The sequence below is a fragment of the Nyctibius grandis genome, chromosome 2 (genome assembly GCF_013368605.1).
Source record: "Nyctibius grandis isolate bNycGra1 chromosome 2, bNycGra1.pri, whole genome shotgun sequence".
NCBI lineage: Eukaryota > Metazoa > Chordata > Aves > Nyctibiiformes > Nyctibiidae > Nyctibius > Nyctibius grandis.
Window position 1 is genome coordinate 79,800,327 of NC_090659.1, and position 26,097 is coordinate 79,826,423.

Below are 26,097 nucleotides of genomic sequence, written 5' to 3' on the forward strand. Positions count from 1 at the left end.
TTCAGGTTATAATTTTAAAGTATTTTGAAGCCACAGAATGTAAGGCAGTGGGGCATGAGACTGCTCACTCCTTGGGGTGAGAACAGGGTGCTCTGGTTGACAGCCCCACACCCCTGAAGTTTGTGGCTGGAGGTGCCAATTGCGGCACTGATGCCCAGGTGTGCACAGGGGACAACCGCGCTTGAGCTGGAGGGGCTGCTGCCTTGCAATGTCAACTTGCCTACTAGAAGCCCACCTGGCAGCAAAGGAGACAGAAAGGGACATCCAGCAGTCAAGACGGGAGGATTTCCCTGCCTGTGTCAAGTGTCAATGCGAGCCGGGTCTGGTGGTGGCTGTCTCAAGGGTGGCCGTAGGGATCGTAAACCTGAGAGAGATGGGAGGACACTTGAAGCTTGAGGTCTGGACAACTGCAATGTTTTTGTGCTGGGTAACGTGGAAAGAGGAACAGGTGAAACTGAAGGAGTAGTTGGGAGAAAGGGCTGGGGGAACTCTCTGACACTGACGGTAGATGAGGGGCAACTGCTTGAAATCAGTATAATTGTAACAGCAAAAGCTATGTTTACTATTTCTTATTTAATCATATTACAGGGAAATTTTTCAATATTAATGTATTTTAGGACCTTCCTCATAATTTCAAAATACCAAGGAAGTGTATTCCTGGTATTAAATATGCATGGATGTAGCCCCAGGTGCATCTTCAGCTAATGCATTTCTGCTACTGCCTGGTAGTTTAACTGCTTTGTTAAGCAGTTTCAGTCATGTCCCATGTCAGGTGTTACCCACGAATCAAAAAAGTAATCAAAGGGAATTGATAGAAAAACAAAAGCTTTGCTTGTCGGGAGCGTTGCTGAACTTGATCCTCAGGGAAGTGGTGAGTGTAGTTGTTTATGTCATTCATGTTCTTCTGAGTCAGGATGGTTTGTAGGGGTTACGGATTGTGGTGGTTCACCAGGAGTAGTTTCAGGTGTCTTGGCTAGAAGTCTCTGAGCCCTTCCAGAGGCACGCATCATTCAAAACAGCGTCCGTTCTGTCACGTCTACGTTGTTTTTCTGTTACACCTGGAATATTGCGCAAAAAAAAAAAGTTCTCCTCAGTGGTAATTTCCTCTGGTATTTGTGTCTTCTATTGTTATTAAATTATTTATTAATGCTGTTTATTAATTTATTTGTTGCACCATCTTCCCTGAAAGATAATTAAATATGAGTCCACTTGCTAGCTTGTAATGGGAATGGTGGGAGCATAAGTTGGAATTGAGTTGTTTCACTGGGGTGACACAGAGCATGGGACTAGCCAGCCTGGCCAAGCTCCAGGGGCTCCAGGGTGAAAATCCTTGGGTTTTTAAAATTGTATTTTCCTCTGTGCAGTATGGGAGTGCTTTCCTCTCTAGTTTAATAAACTAAGCAATGTGGCTTCTTTACCATCCTTAGTTTCTGATTTTTGTAATAATCTTTTTGTGGTGGTGTTCATGTAACTGATGAGCAGTGTACTTGTTTTAACTTCTGTGTATCACCTTGGATTGCAGAAAGCTTAGCATGGGCAATGTTGCCGATTCCTGCTTGACAGTAGTATTTAACCATCTCAAGTTACTTTTTTTTTTCTTTTTCTTTTTTTCTCCAAGCTCTTGTAAAAATGGGATCCCTTTCCAAGTCTGCCTGGCTCCATTGAAAATGATGACTCTTAAAGTCTTAAAAATTGAGGTTTTGATCACGAGAAGAAAGGAACCCAAGACTTGTTTAAGAAAAGCAAAGCTCTTAAAACTTGTAGCACCCTTCACTCTGCAGATGACTAAGTACCATTCGATTTAAAATACTTTTCAGTCAAGGACAGTTGCTGAACTGACTGAAATGACAGTGACTGAGGCCCTTGTGCTGCCTCTTCTTTACTTACAGAGCCATGAAGGGCAGCTAGCGCAGGTGTAGGTGTCCGTACGTAGGTGAGATGAACCCACCAAGTGGCAAGAACTTTATCCACTAAGGTTATTCTTCAGATTACAGTTTCTGGACTGTGAATGTGAGTAATTGCTGAGCCACGGTTAAGGGGGTGGTTTGTCCATGTTGGTCTGGAGAATGAAATGGCACTGGCTTACTGCATGCAGATGGTGAGTCCTGCAGGCTGCTGCAGTGATCTCAGTAGGAGACTGGAAAGTACAAATTACCTTTGGAAATCAGGCTACTTCTTTAATATGTAGTCAGATTTGCAGATGAATTCCCTCCCTGGAATACTGAATGAAATAGCACATTGAGTTGCTCCCCAAAGCCCCCCTGCTCCCCAAAAAGTCTAAGTGGTGGAGGAACTATCAGATGGGGGAGAAGCAAATATATTTCTGTTTAAGCAAGGACGGGAAAATAACCAGAGCAACTGCATCTCCTGTCAAAAATGTGGGGGCTTTTAGACCAAGGAGAGAAATGATGAGGGCTAGGGAGGCCGGTGGAATATGACCAGGTGTGTATTGGGTAGATCTCTGAACACATGCACCTTTTCCTAAGGTTAATCATGGCTTGCGCTGAGCTTTACCGTGTTTTGGGAAGTTTGAAATGCTGGGATGGAGAGTTTCTAGTGGAAATTCTCCAGGATCGGTACTGGGGTCAGTTTTATTCTTCTCGCTCATCCCAAAGATGTCAAGAGCGTGAGTATGCTTCAATGACTTTCTCTGGATTTTAAATTATTATTAAAAGATTTGTAGTTACTGAATCTGGTAGTGGAGCTGTTTGGAGCTGATCAATGCCTGTTGGGAACGCTGTATACTTAAGATATGGGATTTCTCCCTCTTCTGAGCTTTTTACCTGCAATATGCCGAGGGATAATTATTAGTAATAATGCTAGTCTGCACTTTCAAGAAAGGGCAGGCTAGGAGAAAAGACATTAAAAATGATTAATGAAAACACTCGTGGTCAGTTGATCAATTTTAGAGAGTGTATCTTCCTATTAAAATAAACAGTCATCAGACACATTGTAGGATGCCAGCCAAATAGACTCCTTAAACTCATTAATAGCATCATGGCTGTCACATAGTGCCCCCAGTTTAAAGTCTGAATATGTACCCACACCTTCACGTACATAGGTACCGTGCTGTTTTCTTGAAAAAGCATTTTATTGGTATGTTTCTAACAGAAAGCAAAAGAAGGGGCCCAAATTGTAACAAATGCAGTGTTGAAATTTACTGTGGGGTGAGTGAAGGCAGGAGTAGGAGCTGAACGTAACTACCCGCTATGTAGAGCAGGGTGCATTCAGCTGTTGCCTTTCTTTTTTCTTGGAAGCATAACTTTGAGCCTGGAGATGAGGATGATTTGGTTTCTTTGCTGTATATCACAACTTGGAACAGCATTTGCTTGGTTTTCTTTGCTCATTTTTCCCAGCTTTGGGGTAGAATGTGAGAGCCTGTCCTCTCTTAGCTGCTGTGGCTGTGCTAGCTAGAGAGGCCAGTGCTGCCTCATGCTTATTGTCACCTCTGTTTTGGAGGAGCAAAATAGGTTTGTTTTAGCAAAAACCCCTCAAGCTGCTCACTTCTCTTGCACTGATTGATGCAGTGAGGTGGGACTTGCACTTGTAGCTCAGTGGGCGCTTCTGATGAGGTGACCATCTCCAGGCTGGGGCTTGGTGAAATGGGGTGTTGGGTCTCCCTGCCTGTGCCAGCCGCGGGGGCATCAGCACCAATTTTACGCCCACCTTCTCGTGACTTATAAATTTACAGCTTGTGTAGCGTTCTCTGCTGCTTGTGGGAATGATTTTGTTCCCTCTTTTAAGACAAGTTTAATGGGCACGGCCTTACTCTGTTTTTGCTTATTCTTTAAGTGGTTTTGCTGTGAAAGATGGCACGGAGCGCTTGACACTGTGGTAAGGGGAAAGCTATGTGGTATTTTGTCCACAGTGGGAAGATGGTTGGTGCTGTGTTTTAACTTCTTTACAACATCTTACACAGTGTAAAAGGAAAAGACATGCCAGGGTGTATATAAGCTGCTACATATAAACAGTGTTAAATTTTTTTCCTTCCTGCTCTCATTTTTCCATTGTGCTGGTGTTCCCTCTGAAGGCAACTATGAGAAGACTATGAAATTTTGAACCACGTAAGGGTAGTATTTGCCATCCAAGGCAGGATTTGTCTGGTTTAGACATTAATGTTTTGGACTTTCTTGCAGGTTAAATCTCACATGCCTGTGCTCCATTACCAAACCATGGGATGCTCGCGACAGATGAGTTGACCAAGAGCAGATTTTGGCACAAGTCTGCAGTGAAGTTGTGCTCATTCCTTTGGACTTGTAGCATGGGGTCTTAGGTATTCAGTCACCGTCCCTTAGATCAGGTAGTTGGTTGATTACCATCACCGTGAGAAACATCAGATGCACGGTCTGCACGGAAACCAATGCTCCGCTGAGTGTACTAAGGAAAGTGGTGACCTCGTCCTTAAGCTCCAGCTATTTCATTCATAACCGTGTACAAGTGCACGGATTGTTCTTCTGCTGATCTCTGGGATTCAGTAGCCTCTTAGCAGGAAATAAAGAAAATCTTTGTTTCATTTTTCAGTTAGAGAATAAATGAAGAATATTTTGCAATTTTGAGAAGAGAGCATAAGTACTTCTGCCTTTGTTGCCAGTAGACCTGGCTTAATTCTGGGCCGAGCATAAACATAGTTTAAGTAACAGTGTTAAACCGGAAGAGGTGGGTGGGTTGATAGCATTTGGTAATGCTAATGCTTATTAGCAGGACAAAATAAGAATATGAAACCTGTGCAATTAGGTCTTTTTCTGTGCAGCCTCTATAGCCAATCCAGTCCCTTGATGAAAGGTCTGCTGGCAAGCCTCTTCCCTCTTATCCTACTTGAAGCACGAGCAGTTTTCCTGTGGGATACTTTCCTTTCAGACTTCACACTTTGACTTCATTTTTATTACACTTAATCGTACTTGTTTTATCAAAATGCAAACAAAAATGGAGAAACACAACATACACGATTCCAACCTGAAATTAAGAATAAACAGTTTTTAAATATTACTATTCTACAATTTCTTTCAGATGCTCATAAGCTCTTAGGAGTAGAAATCTTGGATAGTCATTATCTGGAGAATAATATGTACTGTTTTGCTGAAGAAAGTCTGAAAATAAGGGGAAAAAGAAAGTCTGAAGATAAGGGGGGAAAAGATCACTTTTTAAAAAAAATCCAGGGTTTTTTGGTTCAGAAACATAGTTACATTTTACAGCTTGGCTGAAAATCCTGTGTTGTTTTGATGATATACTAGAAAGTATGCTTTCAGCAGATTTTTTTAGACAATTATTAACACAAAATATTTAATCAGTTCACTAGAAATTCGTGGCTCTATGTGTGCGTGTTTATATATATACGTATATGTGTATATATGCGTGTGTGCGTGTATATATATGTATACATATAAAGCTGTAATTCTTGTAACAAGAAAAGGCCTACTAAGTCCTTTGACTTTATGCACAGACTGGTAAATAGAATTTTAACTCTAATGTGGAGTTTGAACTGTGTGTGAGGATAAGACGGTGCACTAAGAGACCTTAAGCTGAATGCATGTACTGTGTAACTCGAACGTTTCCTTATGTCAGAGAAGCTGTCCAAAGTGATGTGTGACTGTTTATATAAAAATTTTATTTTATTTAGATCTAACGAAAAACAGTGTCATTCTATTTAAACTAGAGTTGTGAAGGGAATATGAAGGTTTCAGAGCTATCCATTCTAACAACTGAGAGTGTCAAAGATAACCACTACTTCTAGAATGAAAAATCAAGGGGGATGTAGTATTTTGCTGTGTTTTTCTCGGCTCCCTGCAATTTACTGCACTCCTGTAGATTGACCACTGATTATTACCTAAACCCAGACATGTGATTTGAAGACTCCGTTAGTTCTCCGTATTTTAACTACTAAATCTTTTTTTTACCTTTACAATATAACAGCATGTACACAGACTTTCTAATTTCATTTGCCATACCAAAATTCTTTGTGTACATTGATACAGTTGCAGGTTTTTTTAAGTATTACTGAAAGACATCATCTTTCCCAGAGTAATAATTCTCTGAAATTATGAATAGTAGCATATTTATATATAATTATTCTTGTCAAACCAGACCTTTAAGTTCTAGGGAGAATAAAGAGTTCTTGAAATTAATCTTTAAGTCCCAGAAGGTCTGGGACTTATCCTTGAAGCTGTTCAATTCAGAATAATTCATTAATGTCAAATAAAAGACCCTGTAAAGAATAATGTTTATTCCTCTAAGCCTCTACTGAAAGAGACTGTGTAAGCACTCCTTGAAAGTTTAATCACTGAATAAAACCTTTTAAAGGGAGGAGGGGGAGGCACGTGGCGTACAGACTTCTTGCGAAAGTTGTATGTTCAGTTAATGAGTCATTCATCCACATCTGGCCAGCTGCATGCTTTTTTCTATGGAAACCTGTTATCAGAGTATAATGATTTGGCAAAAAAACCCAACCCCAAACAACAGAAAAATGACACAGCTATACAGTCAGGTGAGCAAAAGATGTGCTTTGTCATACTGCCAAGAGCTCAATGGCATTGAGATTGTTCTGGTTTGGCGTAAAAGTTTTGGAGATGTCGCCCTATGAGCCTCAGCTGAAATCAGTGTAGGCGTTCAGGAGGAGCTGCATCACACCCCCCCCCCCCAATCCTAGACTGCAGCCGCCGCAGCTTGGGTACCCCAGAGACCGAGCTGGTGGCAGAGCGGCTGCTTCTTACCTTGAATCATGATGTGTACTTCTTCTTTCTCTATGCTAGATGTCATGCTTCGTGGGAGTCTGGATAAATATTTCAGTCTGTAGGAGGTCAGGAGAGCTAGGTATCGCCTAGCAACAAGCATCCCACTCTCTGCCTCCTGCTTCTCTTTACTTCTATTAAAATACCGGTGAAAATCAGCAGTTGAAGCATTAAGTTAATTTTCAGAAATATTTTGAGCAGCTTAAGATATTTTTGTTATGACACTACATCAGAGCAACAAAGGTGTTGGCGGCGGTCTGGCATCTTAAAGCAAGTAACTCCGCTTGCCTTGTTTGAACAGAAATCACTGTCAAAGACAAAAAAAACTTCATCTGAGGACAGAATAAACCTTATGATCACAGTTGTTTAGTGAGTGACAGGATGTGTAACAAGTGCTGCTTTGGTCCTGTGAGGTCTATAAAATATATAGCAGTTACACTTAACCTAAACTGAATGCATTTTAATGTGTTTTAATGCATTTTAATGTGTTACCCGGTTTGTCTTGCAGCTTGTGATGGCTGCTGGAGGGACAGTGACTTTTTTAAAGACAACTTTGTGGGAAAGTGTTTTGGCTAGTTTCGGTTACAATAGTACAGAACTCAGTTTACAGAGGTCCTTGGGGCTAGACCCAAGGCAAGAAAGGCAGGCACTCAGAGGGCAATTGAGGTGGATTTTTGGGTACACTGATTCAGTGCAATGCTGCACTGCGTTTCAGCCTCTCCTGTCCCTCATCAGTTTTAAATGTCAAGGACTGTTGCAAATCTGTAGCTCATGGTTAATGTATATTTTATCTGTAGCTTCTGCAGAATGTCTTCTTTATGGAATTTATGAATTTCCTTGCAAGAATCAAAAACATGGGAAAAAAGGGGCAAGTATGTGGTTACTGTTAACATAAAGGTAGCCATCCTCAACACTGGATTGAGATAACGTGAGTTCTTTCAGCTATGAACGCTGCTGAAACTGTGCTTTCGGTGATCCTGCCTTACCTGATGTTCAGGGTGGCCTTCATGAGTTTGGGATAAGTCGCACTCTGTCTTTGGGAAGTTTGGTGTTTGGTATGACTCAGGGCCTTTGAAAGGGATTGCAGAAGTGTAAGTGCAGATTCAAGGGCTTTCAAGAAGGAAAGTGCATACTTTTAAAGTAAAATAGATGATATAAGAAGGTGATTCAGAAATACAGTTATGGCCAAATATGGGGTTTGCTTTGTAGAGGAAAAAGTTAATAAATCCTGATTCAGCAAATGACTTAACTTTGTGACTGAGTTGGTCTTTTCCAAATGTATTTTCCCATAGCTATCCAAATTAGAAAAGGGGAAAAATAGCAGAAGGAATAATTTGGCACTGTATTAATGGAATTTTATTAAAAGTTAGCAGCATGTAAAAGAGATGTGAAAATGATACCAGTATGAACTTAGTTTTTTAATGAATTAATGTGGGTTTATGTGTTAAAAAAATGTTCCATTTGTAGAGACGAGGGCACCTCTACACACATGGTGGCCTCTGTCTAGAAATATGCTCAGCATGATTATCCTGAAACCCATCTCTTGTTCCTTCCCACGATTCCTACTCCACTCTGCTGGTCAGTGGGGATACTGGCCAGGGTGAGACTATCAGGGCATTTATTCTGATCAAGAGGTGTTTCCAAAATGAACAATTTGTAATTTCTGTTTGGTTTTCTGTTGCCATAGGAGAAGGAATCTAATGTTTGATGGCATTCATAAGCTTTGGAAACTCCTAGAGTCTGAAAGTACGATTTTAAGTTGATGGTTAGCTTTTGGCTGGAAGTGGACATAATTCTGTGTTTGCTAGTTAAATTTCTTTCTTTTGTTTGAAACTGGTGATTTGTTAAGTGCTTTGCTCTATGATTACTTAAAGAGCCCTTTTGACATAAAGGTTTTGAATTGAGACTATTGTGCAGTTGTTGGGTGGATTTTGTTCTGGTATAAAAACCACTTGATATAAATGGAAGATGCTTCTATTTGGACTTTCCTGTGTGTTTTCATATTTCTGACAGGAGAAACTGAGATTTCACAGTAAGCTGCTAAAAACCAAAGTCCAGAGCAGCTTTCACAGTGGTGGCACATGTGGTAGAACGGATGTGTTATATCTGTAAGGATGGATGGTCCCATTTTTCTTGTGAATTTCTAAGTCATTTAATCCAAAGCAGAAGCTTTTCAGCTCTTCTGAAAATCAGGCAGCAGGTTTGTGGACTTACTAGTTAGGCAAACATTTTCAGATGAACGGTGCGCTCTTTGTCTTCTTCCCCAAAGCAGCCTAAAATGATCACGATGAAGAGGCCTGTGGCCTGTACAGGTGGCATTTCTGGCAAGTGTGCATTGCCCACCAAAATCGATGCTATGGGACACCCTGGTCAGTGCTCGGGGATAACCCCAGTCCTACCCTCAAACCATGTGTATGGCGGTGGAGCAGCCTTGTGGACGGTGGCACTGCCGGAGCTTGTGGTGTGCCGCTTGTGCTTGGCGAAGAGGATGACAAGCGGAAACCTTTCCATGGAGGAGAGCACCTCAGTGATGCAAGGACATGGGCGATTCAGTGCTTGATAAATTGTGCAGACCTGAAGGGCATTAATAAGCGAACCCAATTATTTGTCTTTGCTAACGAAGTAGCTTTTTCGCGAGGAGGGCTGCGGTAGGTGATTTAATAGTGCAAAACCAGCTGCAGCTATGGATAGTTGGGTACTGGCGTGTTAGCAGTTTTCAAACACGTTGCCCGTGTTTGCTCTGTCACCATAGCCACGGTAACCTAATAGGACTTCAGCGTTCGTGTGTAACTTGAAGCTAAAATGTGCTGGAGGAACGTGTGTGTCTGTGTGCGTGTAGGGAGGAGTAATGACGAGAAAACCCGGAGAACTGGAAACAATTACAGGTCAAACTGACTTCCTCTGACAGAGACCCCATGAAGCTTTTGAATACATTACATTTAATTTTAAAGAACTTGATGACTGAGTTATTTCCTAGTGAGGTTAAATAACCACATGTTGTAAGTCCATGATGTAAGAAAACCTGGTGCACTTGTCCCATTTTTGGACATTAGCACAGAGAAAAAGCAGCTAGAAACTCAAAGGTGGTTCTTTCAATGTGCAATTTAAAAAAAATAAGAAAGTCTTCTTCATGAAGCGGAAATTTTGAAGCAATCCAAATAATGCCAAGGGAGATTAAACAACTAAAAGGAGAGAGAGTCTACAAGATGCATGAGAGATGGGGCAAATGGTCTACAATAGTTAGCACGCTCTAAGCCTACAGTATTTAATTACATTTAGTGAGGTCAGTGTTTGTGATGATTTTGCAACCTTTTATGGTTCATATAAATATTTGGAACTTTTTATTAACCTTAATATTTTCTTAGATATAAAATTAAGTACGTGGTGTTTAGTCAGTATAATAATAGCATGGCATACAAATATTTATGAATTTTACATGCTTAAGGGAGATTCCTGTCTCGTTTTCAGTGTAAAAGTTTGCTTAGTGTTTGGAAACCCATTAGCCTTGTTGTTGGATATACAGCAGCAATGAAACACTGGGTTGTGGTTGAAAAGCGGGCAGGTGATGCTCCATTGCTATTTGAAGGATGACCTTATTTTGAACGATACAAAAATAACAGCAGATTGTTTATAATAACTCTGACAGCAGGTTTAAATTCTTGACTTCACACCATTTCCATTACTGAGAGAGACATATGTAAGTAGCATTTGCATCCAGATATATGAACATATTCTGGCACGAGGTTTAAGACATACTGTCGATTATTTAAATTTTGGACATCTGAAGCTCCCCCCCCCGCAAGGTTTTAAAAAAGTTAGACTACTGGTTTTGTATATTTTCTTAAACCTGAAGGAGACTCCCAAAAGTATAATACAGTATTTAAATCTCTAGATACATTTTTCTTTTATAGCGTCTCATGGAACCATAACTAAAATAATCTTATATCCATAGGAAACCTGTCAAGAAATAAGTATTCAAATTTTGTAATGGTCTTGCACAGTTAGTTCCCGTGGCTGGAGTATTGATTGAGTTCACTAATAAATGTATTTTGGCTTTTAATGTTTTGTTGTCCAGATCTCACGTAGTATTTCTGGGAAACACATTTTGAAATACCAATGAAAAATATTCACACGCGGTAACTGCTGGGAAGTTTACCTGTACAAACAGAAGATACTGATACATAATGGGCCCTGAAGACTAATTAAAGCAGTTGTGATTTAATGCACTCAGGTAGTAGCTCAGAAAATAAAGACTCTGAGAGCATTGACTGAAGTCGTTAGTTAAGAGGAAACATAAGGTTTTCTCCAATATACTTTTCCAGTTTTATTTAAAGTGATTAGAAACTTACTGTTCTTCTGACCTCTGTTTTACTGTGGAACAGAAGTCCGTGATTAGGTTTTTTATTTACATATACAATAATATTTGAGAAATTAATGAACTCCTAAGGAAATGCATCAGTTAAATGACTTTTTTTTCCAGTTATTTTGCAAATATTAAATTATCTCATCTTTTCTGTTTCAGGATTGAAGTGGATCTAGGGACGAATGGATGACTGAATATTCATATGAAGAGGAAAGTCATAAAAGTTGGTTGACATTTTTACAACCATATGCATTATACATATTACTGCTATTATAAAAAATTTATATTGTGTTACAAAACATAATAGATGAAATAACCGGTCTGAGCTTCATACGCCATATTGTCTTATCAGGCAGGGGAATACTATGGCTTAACACAGCTATAGCTTAACGCAACATTTTCTGACTTTTTTCATTCAAACCTGAATGTTCAAAGGAAAACCTAGTAGTACATTAAGGAAATAAGTAATTCCTCTGAAGCCAGGTGTTTGAATGAGCTGATGCATAGTGGTGTTCATTATTCTAATGTACAAGGATTAAAGGGAGAATGAGAGAGGTGTTATCTTCCATTACAGCTACTGGCTATGAAGCTTAATACATCAATGAGTGGCACTCAGGTGCCACACTGACAAATGCTGTTTAAGAAGTCAAATAGGATATGATACCTTCGGAAGAAGTCAAATAAGATATAATATCTTAGAAAGTATCTTGGTGTTTTGTTTTCTTATCATAGAGAGATGGCTGTCTTACAGCGTGTGTTTTCTGTGCTGGTTAAGAAAGAAAAAACCTGTTAGTGGACCTCTGTGCTTTGCTGACTTTATTGTTATGCTTTAGGCCTTGACATCTGTCAGTCTGACTTGTTGGTAGCTGCGAGCTCTAGGCTTTGCTGGGATGCTGTGTTACCCAATTCCTGCCAAGGATGCATAAACAAAGCTGGCTGTGCCTGTGGGTTTGCACCAGAGCAAATGAATTGTGATGACAGATGCAGGGTGCAGTACAGTGGGATGCTGTGCAGCAACTCAGTTAAATAAGGCATTCTGGAAACTGCTGGTCAAGGAGGGATATGTTGTGGTGGAAAACCTCATTCCTAGAAAACTTTCTTCATACCCTGAATCCCAGTCAGGGGTGGGAACAATCAAAAAAACAGCAAACAAACCCAGGTTTTCCAAAAGCACAGTGTCAGCTGGATACCAGAAACTTAACTCTGTAGTTCTGTTCGTGTGAGCAAAGTAGTTTACTAGAGCAAAGATTCTTATTTATCGCTGATATTTTGGTTATATTGATATTCTAGTGGTTCAGAAGTTTTACAAGATACAGAAGAGTTTAGTTTCTTCTTGGGGTTAGCATTTTTTAGTGTTTACAACAGGTAGTGGACATGCTGATCCTAGCTACCTCCAGATTCACAAACAGCATAAGACTTGAGGGAATCATCTGTATCCTTGAATCCAGTCTCCTGAAATAACAGCCAGTGAAACAATCTTTTGTTCAGAAGCATCCCTAGAACATCTGCTTTATATAACGCAGGTTCCAGAAGTCACCTCCAGGAGCCAAATTTAAACCCTAACAGAGACAGCGAGTGGTATTAGTAGCTCTGCAGTAATGTGCACAGTTTCTCTGTGGAATCAGGGTCCCGTGTGCCCAGATATGAACTAGCAGTTGTTGCCCGCTAAAACCAGCACACGGAGTCTTAAGGAATTTCTCTTTGGTTTGATTGCTGACGTGTCGGTGGCTGCTGTCCACACCGATGTCTGATAGCTTGGGATGGGCTCGCATTGGGGGGAGCAGACTCTTCCCTGCTCAAACCTCCTGGCTATGAATAGCAGAGTGAAAAACTGATACTGTCCAAACCTTGCCTGCATTGTCCAGAGCTGCAGTGATAAAATCCTGTATGTAGAAACTCGGCGAGGGTCTTTACTGGCAGAAAGTGTGAGACGGTGTGAAGACCAAACTGGTTATCTGTAAAGCTTATCTCTGGATATCATTATGTTACAGTGGACTCCTCATACTGTCCAGAAGACAGCACAGAGCAGTACTACTATAGCGTGGTAAACTTTTGCATTGAATTGAGGGGAAACTGGGCCAGACTAGAGGACAGTCTTAGGTATTTGGCTTGGGAAGTGACACCAGGGCAGAAAATGTTAAGGATTTGTCAGCTCCTTGAGAGGGGCTATCGTAACCAGAGTCTGCACAGAGGAGGGAGAGCTTCCAGATCAGGCAGACACAAAAGACTCTTGGACTCACATGGCCTTTTCCCAAGTTTCATGGGAAAGACTGTAGCTGTGTGAGAGATGCAGCGTTACTAGCTCTGTATCTCTGTTCCTTTCTCTGCTTTTGCCTTTCTGGTTGAATGCAGAGTGATGGCAGAAGGAAGGAAACACAGGAGAACAGGGTGACCTCTTTCTTCTCAAGCCATAGTTCCACTCTCTCATGCCCTTCTGATGACATCCCGCAGTACTTGTGGAGAAGCTGCACAAAATATGTGCAGATAAGGAAGAGGATAGAGTTATTTCTTCACATGTTTTCTGTTTGGCGTAGCCTTTGCAAACATAGGGCTCTGAATCCGGCTGTTAATCTTTTCTATTAGGAAAGTGCCATGATTAAATCATATTGCTGAATGAGAAAAAATGTGGTTGTGTGGAGGAATTCAAAGTCCGAGGCTAAAAATTCCTTTTCTGGGAAGACTGATTCTAGAAAACTTAAGCAATAGAGATGGAGAGAGCTTCTCTGTGGTCACTGGTAAGATCAGTTGATAAAGTTCTGGCTCCAAGAGGAAAGAGGCTGGATTTCACCCAACACCCTGCCTCAGCCTTTCACTTCATTGCTGCTTTGCTAACCAAGTTTTGAAAACTTTCCATTGCTAACATGAATGTGTTGGTGTATCAGTGGGGGTGTAAACAACTTGGGTTGCATCATCTGTGTGTTATATTGGTATATTTTAGGTCTTTGTTGATCTGCCTCAGGTTCAGTTCTCTGTTGGATCTGACATTTAAAGTCTATGTTTTTCAGTCTACAGCGATTGAATGCAGAGGTATGGAGATGAGAGACTAGGGTAGGAGCTGGTAAGGAAACTGGTAACTGACAGCGAGGAACTATAGCTCAATAAGTCCCAGGCAAAATAAAGATCAAGACTTTAAAACAAAAAGTTGGCAGGACTGAAAGGAGGTCAGAGAGCAAAATTAAAGGGCAGAAGAGATTGCTCAAATTGAAAAGGCAGGTCTGTGTTGTACTTAACGAGTGGTCTTGGGTACAGTCTCCCACTTTGTGGTTTCACGGACAGCCTGGAGAAATACTACTTGGCAGTTCATTTGATCAGGTTTAATGATGTTCTAAGTTATTTAATGCTCAAAAACCTGTAACCTGTGCAGCATCTCTTAAAAAAAACAAAACCCCAACACATCCCATCTCAGGTGTCTTCCTACCTCTAATGTGCCCTTGCCTCACCTCCCTGACTCCTGTGCGGAGCAGAGCGTAAGAGGGTGCAGGTCCTCTGAGCTGCTGGCTACATGCCTGGTGCTGTGCAATGGTACCCAGCTGATGCGGTGAGGGCAGGGCTGCTGTTTGGGGCGACCTCAGCAGGCTGGGGAAATGGGCTGATGGGGACCTCATCAAGCTCAGCAGAGGGGAACGTCTTGCATGTGGAGAGGGACAACCCCATGCTCCAGTGCAGGCTGAGCAAGCCCCTGAGCCATGTCGTCTAACTTTGTAACTACCATGCTTTTGGATGGAGTTTGGACTCATTGGACTTTCAGTCTTTACTTTTTTTTGTAATTTTAAAGTCTAGTCATGATAAAAATGATTTTTTTGATGTGTTTGAAGGTGTTTCAAGGAAGTAATATGTTTTTATTTGCATAGTCAGAATATTAGTAGTGATTTGTTGCCAGCTGTCCCCTCCCTATCTATTACAAACAAATGCAGTTTTCCTAGAAAGAAAGTACTGTTCTTAAGTGGTCTTTCACATCTAACATCATTCAGTGGATTCGTGGAGTATAATTATGACTAGAAACATCAACAGGATGAAATATATTAATCTCAAGGGAGTTATTTTGCACTGGCCATCAATTTATCCTTTCTGTCATGTGCTTTTCAGTTTAGATTACTCTCAGGCAAAGAGGCTGTAGTTTGATGTTTTGTCTCAATTCATTATGTTTATAAATATCTTGGATAAAACAATGTAACAAATGACCACTTAAAAATGACTGATGGCCCTGTTCAGCAAGGCAGGGAGACTGTGAAGTTCTTTTGGTTTCATCTGTTGTCTAACATTTATCAAGATGGGTCCCTTAACAGTCGATTGGTGGTTGATATTTAATGAATATTTCACAGTGTAAATAGATAACAGGCAGTTTGTTGTCTGGAGCCTTGTCATATTCATAGGACAGATCTGCTTTTACTTATTGTCACTTAAAAATGTAAGACTTATGCTGGAACTCTAGAGCGGGAGGAGAACTTTCTTCCCAAACCTTGTATTCAGGAAAGGGAGGAGCAGCAGAGATTTTCTTTCTTTTTCTGTTCCTTCCAAAGCTCAGCTGCTGCATATGGTGCTGTCTCTTGGTCCCGTCCTTTCCTAGCAGGTGCCGATGCGGCTGATGGGCTGCTGGAGGACCGTGCATGGGGAGTGGTGTAGCCCCCGGGTTTGCTCGCCACCAGCTGAGCCCCTCTGGGAGTGAGGTGGGGTGGACTTGGAACTGATCTCCATGGCTGAAAAATTGCTGGGGTCATTTCCAACACTGATCTTTTCCAAAGACAAAAAGGCATTTAAGATGCCTGCAGTGAACCCTTTCAGCCTGATGTGTTTGCATTGCATACCAGCTCGTTCCTCTTCCCTTTGCCTTTGTAAAATTAAAGAATGATTTTGTGGGAAGACCTCAGCGTTCCTGTTAGGCTTTCCTTATGAACAGGATTCGTTCTATACCACTTCTTTCTTCGTTTCTGCTGGGTAGTTGCTTTCGTAGCCTAAATGGTTTCTTGTTTATGGGTCCCAGATCTTGGCTTCGTTCCACTCATTTCCCTACTATTTTGATGTGTCTACATAGTGCTCTTTAGCAGCTGGCTTGGGACGGGAATCCAAAGCGCACATACACACAATCAGTTCATCGGAGTTATGGCCAAATCATATTTAGTGCTTGGCTTGTGATTTGACCTTGTTTAAGTCAAGTTATATTATGATTTTGAGGGGTTTGTCCTTTTATTTCATTTCTACCAGTGTGGATCAGGGGGTAGACGTCTACGGAGGATCGTAACCGTTGCTTTTAAGTTTCATATATCAAAAACACAATATATTTTAGAAGTGTTACTTTAGTGATTGAAGATAGATGTGGTCTTTCTGCACCCTCACACTTCAGAAAGGCAATGGAGGTAGGCACAGGGGTAGGTTAGACTTTCCCTGGCAAAGCCTCATCTACGGAAAAAGCCTGAGGTTGTGCTTTAAAATCAATAAATAGAGAGTTCTTTATATATAATAAATAAGATTGTGTTTTCAAGTAGTCAGCACAGAGCTGCCCAAGAGGCTTTGCTCAGAATTGGGAGGAATGTCTCTGGCCCAGCAGCCGCTCAGCAGCGATGTGCAGCACAGGTTTCTGTTCTGCTTGGAGCTGCTGTGGGGTGTTTCACGTGCATTGATTTTGCAGTAGTTCTTGAATTAAAATTGCATTTATTAAACAGTTTTTTTGAAACAGGAAGAATGGAGAATTGCATAAAAAAGGATGACAGCAACCTTCATGTGAGGTGCTGTGTGAGGGAGTAAGGTGGCCCACATTGTAGTGCAGCTCACAGGAGAGTAGTTAGTCTAGAATTGACAAAATGTGATGAAAATGTGGAATATTTAAAATGCTGAAGTTCTTTTCACTGTTCATGTCATTAAAATTACTAAATGTCCTTGGAAAGCAAAGGTAGATCTTGCTGGTGTTGCCTAGGTTGCTCCTTCACAAAGCGATAGCGGGTCATGATGAGTCGGTGGTTAGTAAATTGTGGATGTAAGTGAAAGCTATGTTTAAGGGCCTGCTTCAGCACCTATTGACGTAACTCAGTGCAGTAGAGAGCCTGTTGAACTACTTCTGAAGATTAATAGATATCCCCTTACAATTTTAGTTAGCAAACGTGTTGGCATCTATCATTTGTATTACTTACTGCTGTTGATTGTAAGGCTTGGTGTGTGATTACTTAACTTTTTTTGATTAAAGTCATACAGGGCTTAAACTCATCCTGTGGTGAGTGTCCTGTAACTGTCACTTTGGTTTTCAAAGTTTGGGGATTTTGGGGGGATTTGGTGGGGCTTTCTTTGTTTCTTTAAATTCATTTTGGGAGTAAAAACCAAAAAACATCACCTTGAAAAGTTTAGCCAGAGCTGAGAACAGAGATAGCAAAAACTAGCTGGTAAGCATAAAATGACAAATTGCTTTATAATGCAGGCACAGACACCCTTGGTTCCTATTTGTGGTATTTGAAATGCATGGTGTGTTGGTGTTCCTGGGAGGGAGAGGAGGTGCACTATGATCAGAGTTCCCATTTCTTGGGAAGGAGCAGAAATGGGTGCCACTACCTCTTGTAGTCTCCAAAATGCGTGTTGTTGTAGACTATGTGAAATAAAGTGGTGGAAGCAGCCCAGAGATCTAGGAGAGAAATTTTGATGTGAGCCTTTTCCTCAGTTCTGGCTGCAGCTGCGTGTAGTACCTCAGGACTGCCAAGCCTAAATGTAGGACCTGCTGTATCTGCCTTGCTGAGTGCATCCACTTCAGGGAGCAAACCATGGCCGTGGTGCAAGCAATGTCAGGTCCCTGCCTGCCCACCGGGCAGGATTAGCTCCATCCATACTGCGCTTGCTGCAGGTGTGCTGCTGCCTTTCGGAGTTTGGGTGTCCTCCTGTACCTTTGCGGTGCTCCTGTTGCTCGTTGTTGTAGATAACTGGAGGCCTATCAGTGTCATGTTTCCATGGCATGAAGGTATCCGTTGCATGTAGTGGGCTCTGGCGCGAGGCCATGTGAGGGGTCTGAAGGGGGCAGGCTTGGAAGGCTTGGTAGGACCAAACTGGTAGAGGTTTGTCCACACTGTTACTAGAAAAGCCTGGAAGGATCAGTCCCCCAAACAACAGGCCGGTTTCAGTTTTGGAGGAAGCTGGCTGGAGCAGACCAGACCAAAGCTGGGAAGTGAACCGAGTCTGTTACTGGTTTAGCCTAGATCTGGAAATGCTTCCATGAATGTCCCAGCCCAGTGTGCTTCGGTTCACCTCCTAGCATGGCCCTGGTCTGCGCAAGCTAAGTGGCTTTTGGAAGATACCAAACCGGGAGGTGTGCTCCAAAAAGCTTACCTAACATGCTGTCCTGGTTTGGCTCAAACCAGGCCAAATAGCCTTAGAGAACCCAAGGTCACTGCTTACGAGTAAAGAGCCGAAGGGGGTTGTACCTGCAGGGAGGAGTGGACGGGGCAGGTGACCCAGGATTGACCAGCAAGGTATTCCATCCCATACATGTCATTCTCACTTTCCTGTTTATCACTAACCCACTGCCTCCTGGAGGTGGGGCCCAGGAGGGAGGGGCCCTCCTGTCTCCCACTGATTGGTACCAGCTTTGCCAAATCTCCAGTTAAAAGCCTGCAGGTGTGATGGCAGGAGAGCTATTGCATTTTGCCCTCTGCCCGTGCTGGGTGGAGCTGCTGCATTTTCCCCTCTGCCCATGCATGGGGAGCAACTCTGCCTGAGGAGGATTTCCAAGCTCTCAGTCTTGGCTTAGTATATATTTGTATATATTTCTATTATTATTGTTATTATACTCTTTTTCATTATTATAGTTTATTAAAACTGTTTTAACTTTCCAACCCATAAGTCTCTCTCCCTTTTCCCTTTCCCTTGGGGGGGGGGAGAGGGTTAACAGAGAGCATCTGGCACCTGGTTAATAGCCAGCCCAGCTTTAAACCGTGACAGATTTATTGGCGCCCAACGTGGGGCACGAAAGAAGCTCCAACAGGTTGCTCTGATAAGTTGAATCCTGGCTCTGGTGGGAGGAGACCCGGAGAGCTCAGCTGAGAGAATATCAGATTTCTTCCCTTGAGATTTACGAGGGGTTGGAAAGTTAAAACAGATAGTGAAGATGGTGATGTCATTTTTGAATGCTGTGTTATCTCATCTTTTTATGGAGTTTCTTTCACAATTGAGTATTGCAATGATGCCTTACCTGCCGTGGGCACTGTGTTATTGCTTGCTTCTTATGAATGTTTACATGCAGTTTAGCAGTGGGCGCTGGTCGAAATGTATTGTTTTGGTATGGGGTTTGATACTGATTTATGCTGTGATAAACTGGGCAGTTAATATTCCGATCTCTTATCTCTATGACACAATGATGGGCAGCTTTAATCGCGAATCAGTAGCAGCAACTTCATCTGCACGCTCCAGGTGTCCTTTAGCTGATTCTGTTAATGATCAAACTTCCAGTTTTACTTCGGGAAATAGCACCTTCTCCTTTTCTGCCAAGCTGATACCACCAGATTTTGCGAAATTAGGATGGTGCTGTCTAGGTGGCATGTTTTTATTTTTGTTTGTCCTGAATGTGTTTCTGATGTGGGATAAGATTAAATATCGGTGCAGGGACAGTTGTAGGTGTTATGCAGCCACCTCAGATCCTACAGTGTGTACTGCCACTACAGCCACTAAACCCACTAACACCTTGGCAGCCTGTACCACAGCTGCTACACCCCCCAAGATGGCCACCGCAGCTACTCAGACTCTCAGCACTCCCAAGACAGCCACTGCATCTACTCAGACTCCAGCATCTATCGAATCTGTACCAATTGCTCCTGTAACCAGGAAGAAATACCAAAAGAAATCAGCTCGTGAAGTGAAGGATGATGACTCAGAGCCTTCTAAGGCAGAGCCATCATATGACCCAGGTGAGGGCCCTTCTCAGGCAGAGTTAGGGCCTGACACAGATGGGGGTTCCCTTGATCGTCCTTTTAAAGCAGACCCATCACAGAAGAAAGGTCCTTCTAAAGCAGAACTATCACAAGAGGAGGACTCGGACGTAGAGATAACCTACCACTCCTTATCCCTGAAGGACCTGAGAAATATAAGGAAAGACTTCAGCCGTTATGACAGTGAACCTATTATTACCTGGCTGCTCCGATGCTGGGATAATGGGGCAGACAGCATGCAATTAGATGGCAGAGAAGCCAGACAGTTGGGATCCCTGTCCAGAGATGGTGGTATTGATAAGGCGCTCGCAAGAAAGTCAAACACTGTCAGTCTCTGGAGGCGACTCTTGTCAGCTGTAAAGAGCAGGTATCCCTATAAAGATGATGTTATGAGTCACCTAAGCAAATGGACCACTATAGAAAAAGGTATTAACTACCTTAGAGAACTGGCTGTGCAAGAGATCATTTATAGACACCCACGGGACATTGTAGATCCTGTAGATCCTGATGAAGTGGAATGCAACCGATCCATGTTCCGGAAGGTTGTGAAGAATGCTCCACCGACATATACCCATACATTGTCAATATTAGTATGGGGAGAAGATGATATGGCACATTCTACTGTGGGCGAAATGGCTAACTGTATGCGACAGTATGAAGATAGTATTTCTTCCCCACTGCAGGCACGCATCTCGGCTGTGGAAAAACTGACTAAGGAGAACAAGGACTCATTTAAACAACTGTCAGACAAACTGTCCATGATCGAGAATAAACTTGACTCTCTACCTACACAGGCGCGCGTTGCAGCTGTTAGGAGAAAACGCTCTCCTACAGGACCAGCTCAAAGGAAACAGAACACATCACGAGGTATCCTGTGGTTTGCCCTGCGTGGTTACGGGGAGGACATGAGCAGATGGCATGGACAACCTACCAGTACCCTACAGGCACGAATACGTGAGTTGCAAGCTAAAAGAAATACCAGAGAGAATTTTTCTAGGAGGATGGCTGCTCCAGTTACCAGTGAGCAGGACCCCAGTCAGGGGAGATGGGCCTCAAATCACTTTTTCCCAAGTGTGAATAGGAGAAATGAAGGTCCAGTCCCTGTGAGCAGCACGAATCCATTTCTTGATTAGGGGGGCCCTGCCTCCAGCCAGGTGGAGGAGAGGGACAACCGGATTTATTGGACTGTGTGGATTCGATGGCCTGGCACATTAAAACCACAAAGGTATCGAGCCTTGGTAGACACTGGTGCACAGTGCACCCTAATGCCATCGGATCATAAAGGGGCAGAATCTATCAGCATTTCAGGAGTAACAGGAGGATCTCAAGTGTTATCTGTATTGGAGGCCGAAGTGAGCCTAACTAAAAATGAATGGAAAAAGCACCCCATTGTGACTGGCCCAGATGCTCCGTGCATCCTTGGCATAGACTACCTCAAGAGCGGGTATTTCAAGGACCCAAAAGGGTATAGATGGGCCTTTGGTATAGCAGCTGTAGAGACTGAGCACATTAAACAGCTGTCTACCTTGCCTGGCCTCTCAGAAGATCCTTCTGTTGTGGGGTTGCTGAAGGTTGAAGAACAACAGGTGCCAATTGCTACTACCACGGTGCACCGACGACAATATCGCACCAATCGAGACTCCCTGATCCCCATTCATAAACTGATTAGACAATTAGAAAATCAAGGAGTGATTGGCAAGACCCGCTCACCCTTTAATAGTCCTATATGGCCAGTGCGAAAGTCTGATGGAGAATGGAGATTAACTGTGGACTATCGTGGCCTAAATGAAGTTACGCCACCGCTGAGTGCTGCTGTGCCAGACATGCTAGAACTTCAATACGAACTGGAGTCAAAGGCAGCCAAGTGGTACGCCACCATAGACATTGCTAATGCATTTTTCTCTATTCCTTTGGCACCAAAGTGCAGGCCACAGTTTGCTTTTACCTGGAGAGGTATCCAGTACACCTGGAATCGACTGCCCCAGGGGTGGAAACACAGTCCTACTATTTGCCATGGACTGATCCAGACTGCACTAGAAAAGGGTGGAGCTCCAGAACATTTGCAATACATTGATGACATCATTGTGTGGGGTGATACAGCAGCAGAAGTTTTTGACAAAGGGGAGAAAATCATCCAAATTCTTCTGCAAGCTGGTTTTGCCATAAAAAGAGGCAAGGTCAAGGGACCTGCCCGGGAGATCCAGTTTTTAGGGATTAAATGGCAAGATGGGCGTCGCCAGATCCCGATAGAGGTGATCAACAAAATAACAGCTATGTCCCCACCAACTAACAAAAAGGAAACACAAGCCTTCTTAGGCGTTGTGGGTTTCTGGAGAATGCATATTCCAGATTACAGCCAGATTGTACGCCCTCTTTATCAAGTGACCAGAAAGAAGAATGATTTTCAGTGGGGCCCTGAACAACGACAGGCTTTTGAACAGATTAAACAAGAGATTGTGCATGCAGTAGCCCTTGGACCAGTCCGTACGGGACAAGATGTTAAAAATGTGCTCTACACCTCAGCTGGGGACAATGGTCCTACCTGGAGCCTCTGGCAGAAAGTACCAGGGGAGACTCGAGGTCGACCCCTAGGATTTTGGAGTCGAGGATACAAGGGCTCCGAGGCCAATTACACTCCAACTGAAAAAGAGATACTGGCAGCGTATGAAGGAGTTAGAGCTGCTTCAGAGGTAATTGGTACTGAAGCACAACTTCTCCTAGCACCTCGATTACCAGTACTAGGCTGGATGTTCAAGGGTAAGGTTCCCACTACCCATCATGCAACTGATGCGACGTGGAGTAAATGGATTGCATTAATTACGCAGAGGGCTCGAATAGGAAACCCTAATCGCCCAGGAATCTTAGAAGTGATCATGGACTGGCCAGAAGGCAAAGACTTCGGAATGCCACCAGAAAAGGAGGTGACACGTGCTGAAGAAGCCCCACCATATAATGAACTACCAGAGGATGAGAAGCAGTATGCCCTGTTCACCGATGGATCCTGCCGTCTTGTAGGAAAGCATCGGAAGTGGAAAGCTGCTGTATGGAGTCCCATACGACGAGTCACAGAAGCCACAGAAGGACAAGGTGAATCAAGTCAATTCGCAGAGGTAAAAGCCATCCAGCTGGCTTTAGGCATTGCTGAACAAGAAAAGTGGCCAAGGCTGTATCTTTATACTGACTCATGGATGGTAGCAAATGCCTTGTGGGGGTGGTTAAAGCAGTGGAAGCGAAGCAACTGGCAGCGTAAAGGTAAACCTATTTGGGCTGCTAAATTGTGGCAAGATATTGCTGCTCGGCTAGAGAAACTAGTCGTGAAGGTACGTCATGTAGATGCTCACGTACCTAAAAGTCGGGCAACTGAGGAACATCGAAACAACCAACAAGCGGATCAAGCTGCTAAAGTGTTCCAAATAGATTTGGACTGGGAACACAAAGGTGAACTATTTTTAGCTCGGTGGGCTCATGACACTTCAGGTCATCAAGGAAGAGATGCAACATACAGATGGGCTCGTGACCGAGGGGTGGACTTAACCATGGACTCTATTGCACAGGTTATCCATGATTGTGAAACATGCGCCGCAATTAAGCAAGCCAAACGGTTAAAACCTTTGTGGTATGGGGGGCGGTGGTTGAAATATAAATATGGGGAGGCCTGGCAAATTGACTATATCACACTCCCTCAAACCCGCCAGGGTAAACGTTATGTGCTTACCATGGTGGAGGCGACCACCGGATGGCTGGAAACATACACTGTGCCCCATGCCACTGCCCGGAACACTATTCTGGGCCTCGAAAAGCAAATATTGTGGCGACATGGCACGCCAGAGAGAATTGAGTCGGACAATGGGACTCATTTCAAAAACAGTCTCATAGACAACTGGGCCAAAGAGCATGGCATTGAATGGGTATATCACATCCCCTATCATGCACCAGCCTCTGGGAAAATTGAACGGTATAATGGGCTGTTAAAAACTACCCTGAAAGCAATGGGGGGTGGAACCTTTAAAAACTGGGATAAACATCTGGCACAAGCTACCTGGTTAGTTAACACCAGGGGATCTATCAATCGAGCTGGCCCTGCTCAGTCAGACCTTCTACATACAGTAGAAGGAGATAAAGTCCCTGTGGTGCATGAAAGGAATCTATTGGGAAAAACTGTCTGGATTCTTCCTGTAATGGGCAAAGGTAAACCCATTTGTGGGATTGCTTTTGCTCAGGGACCTGGATGTACTTGGTGGGTGATGTTGCAAGATGGTGAAGTCCGATGTGTCCCTGAAGGTGATCTGATTATGGGTGAGACTACTTAAGCCTGAACTGTATGTTGTTGCTGCATAAGTGTCTTTCAGGTTAAGACAGTGTTGATGAGACCGGAACTAGCTTCATCAAGTGGCGTCCAGTAACCTCCTCGAGTCTGACATCTTTAACCTGCAACCCGTGGGCACGAACCATGACGAAAGAGAGACTGCTAGCCAGAGAGACTGCTGAGAGACTGCTAGCCAGATGGAAACCCACAATCCTGAACCAAATGAACTTGATGGACTTTTCGCATAAAGATGAATCATAGACTAGTGATATGTATATATATATTTGAAAATGAAAAGGTAGTGGTGATCTGAGTATGACATGAATGGTATGGAATAAGGGGTGGAATGTCCTGGTTTGGCTCAAACCAGGCCAAATAGCCTTAGAGAACCCAAGGTCACTGCTTACGAGTAAAGAGCCGAAGGGGGTTGTACCTGCAGGGAGGAGTGGACGGGGCAGGTGACCCAGGATTGACCAGCAAGGTATTCCATCCCATACATGTCATTCTCACTTTCCTGTTTATCACTAACCCACTGCCTCCTGGAGGTGGGGCCCAGGAGGGAGGGGCCCTCCTGTCTCCCACTGATTGGTACCAGCTTTGCCAAATCTCCAGTTAAAAGCCTGCAGGTGTGATGGCAGGAGAGCTATTGCATTTTGCCCTCTGCCCGTGCTGGGTGGAGCTGCTGCATTTTCCCCTCTGCCCATGCATGGGGAGCAACTCTGCCTGAGGAGGATTTCCAAGCTCTCTTGGCTTAGTATATATTTGTATATATTTCTATTATTATTGTTATTATACTCTTTTTCATTATTATAGTTTATTAAAACTGTTTTAACTTTCCAACCCATAAGTCTCTCTCCCTTTTCCCTTTCCCTTGGGGGGGGGGAGAGGGTTAACAGAGAGCATCTGGCACCTGGTTAATAGCCAGCCCAGCTTTAAACCGTGACACATGCTCTGATTTCTTTTGGGCTGTTGAAAAACATAGACTGTGACTATCTTCAGCTAAACTGAGAAGATCTCTTCCTGTTGCAACAGTGCTGCTTGCTGAGGGAGAAGCAGACTCACGGTTCTGCTGGGTGAATGCTCAGGACCCTCCCAGCTGAGATTGTACCATGTCCCTCTTTGTTTAGTGGTATTTCCAAACCAGTTTCTATTTCAAACCAGCTTCTTCAATTCCCCTTTAGCTTTGATCCCCCTGATGAGGACTAGTTGTAAGTGATAGGACAGAGTCCACAGGGAGCTAGATCTCAAAGGCCTGGATCTGTTCCTTTCAACTTCAGTCATTTTGCTGAAGGCTCCCATCTTCCACTAGCCAGCAGACACCAGTTGGCATCTCCAGAGGGCAGTTCTTCCCGTGGGATTTCTATGTCCTCCCTGGAAGAACAGACATCTCCTCTGCCTGTAAGCTATGCTGGTGCAGACATGGTGAGTACACCAGGCTCCACTTTGCTGGACTCCTTCTCTAGTCCTTGGGTTTTCAAAGGATCCCTGAGCATCCCTGCTCTTGCAGCCTGACTTCACTGCTGCGGCATGTTCTCGTGGGAATGAAAGAGCAGTCACTGAGCTCATCTCACCTTTTATTCCTAGAGCACTTAAAGAACAATTATACTAATCCTAATAATGACTAAATTTATACTGCTCCAGAGAGGGAAGCACAAGGCATTAAATTTCAAAGCTGTTTGACAAGACCGTTTGGATGTGTGTATTTTCAGAAGTATGACACAAGTTTCCAAAGCAGTAACGGGGAGAAAAATGTTTAAATTCATACTCTCAGGTTTTTGGTTTTCAAGAAGTTGAGTACTGTTCAGT

General features: G+C 43.2%; 1 protein-coding gene across 5 annotated transcripts in view; it reads left to right on the top strand.

Moving 5' to 3' along the window:
* Window positions 1–26,097, top strand: part of KLF12 (KLF transcription factor 12) — a 256,263-nt gene that overhangs the window by 60,797 nt on the left and 169,369 nt on the right. For all 5 annotated transcript variants that reach the window (XM_068395214.1, XM_068395213.1, XM_068395217.1 and 2 more), the window contains one exon: window positions 11,248–11,311. In XM_068395214.1, coding sequence (XP_068251315.1) covers window positions 11,291–11,311 — 21 coding nt within the window. In that variant the 5' untranslated portion in view covers window positions 11,248–11,290. The remainder of the gene's footprint in view (window positions 1–11,247; window positions 11,312–26,097) is intronic.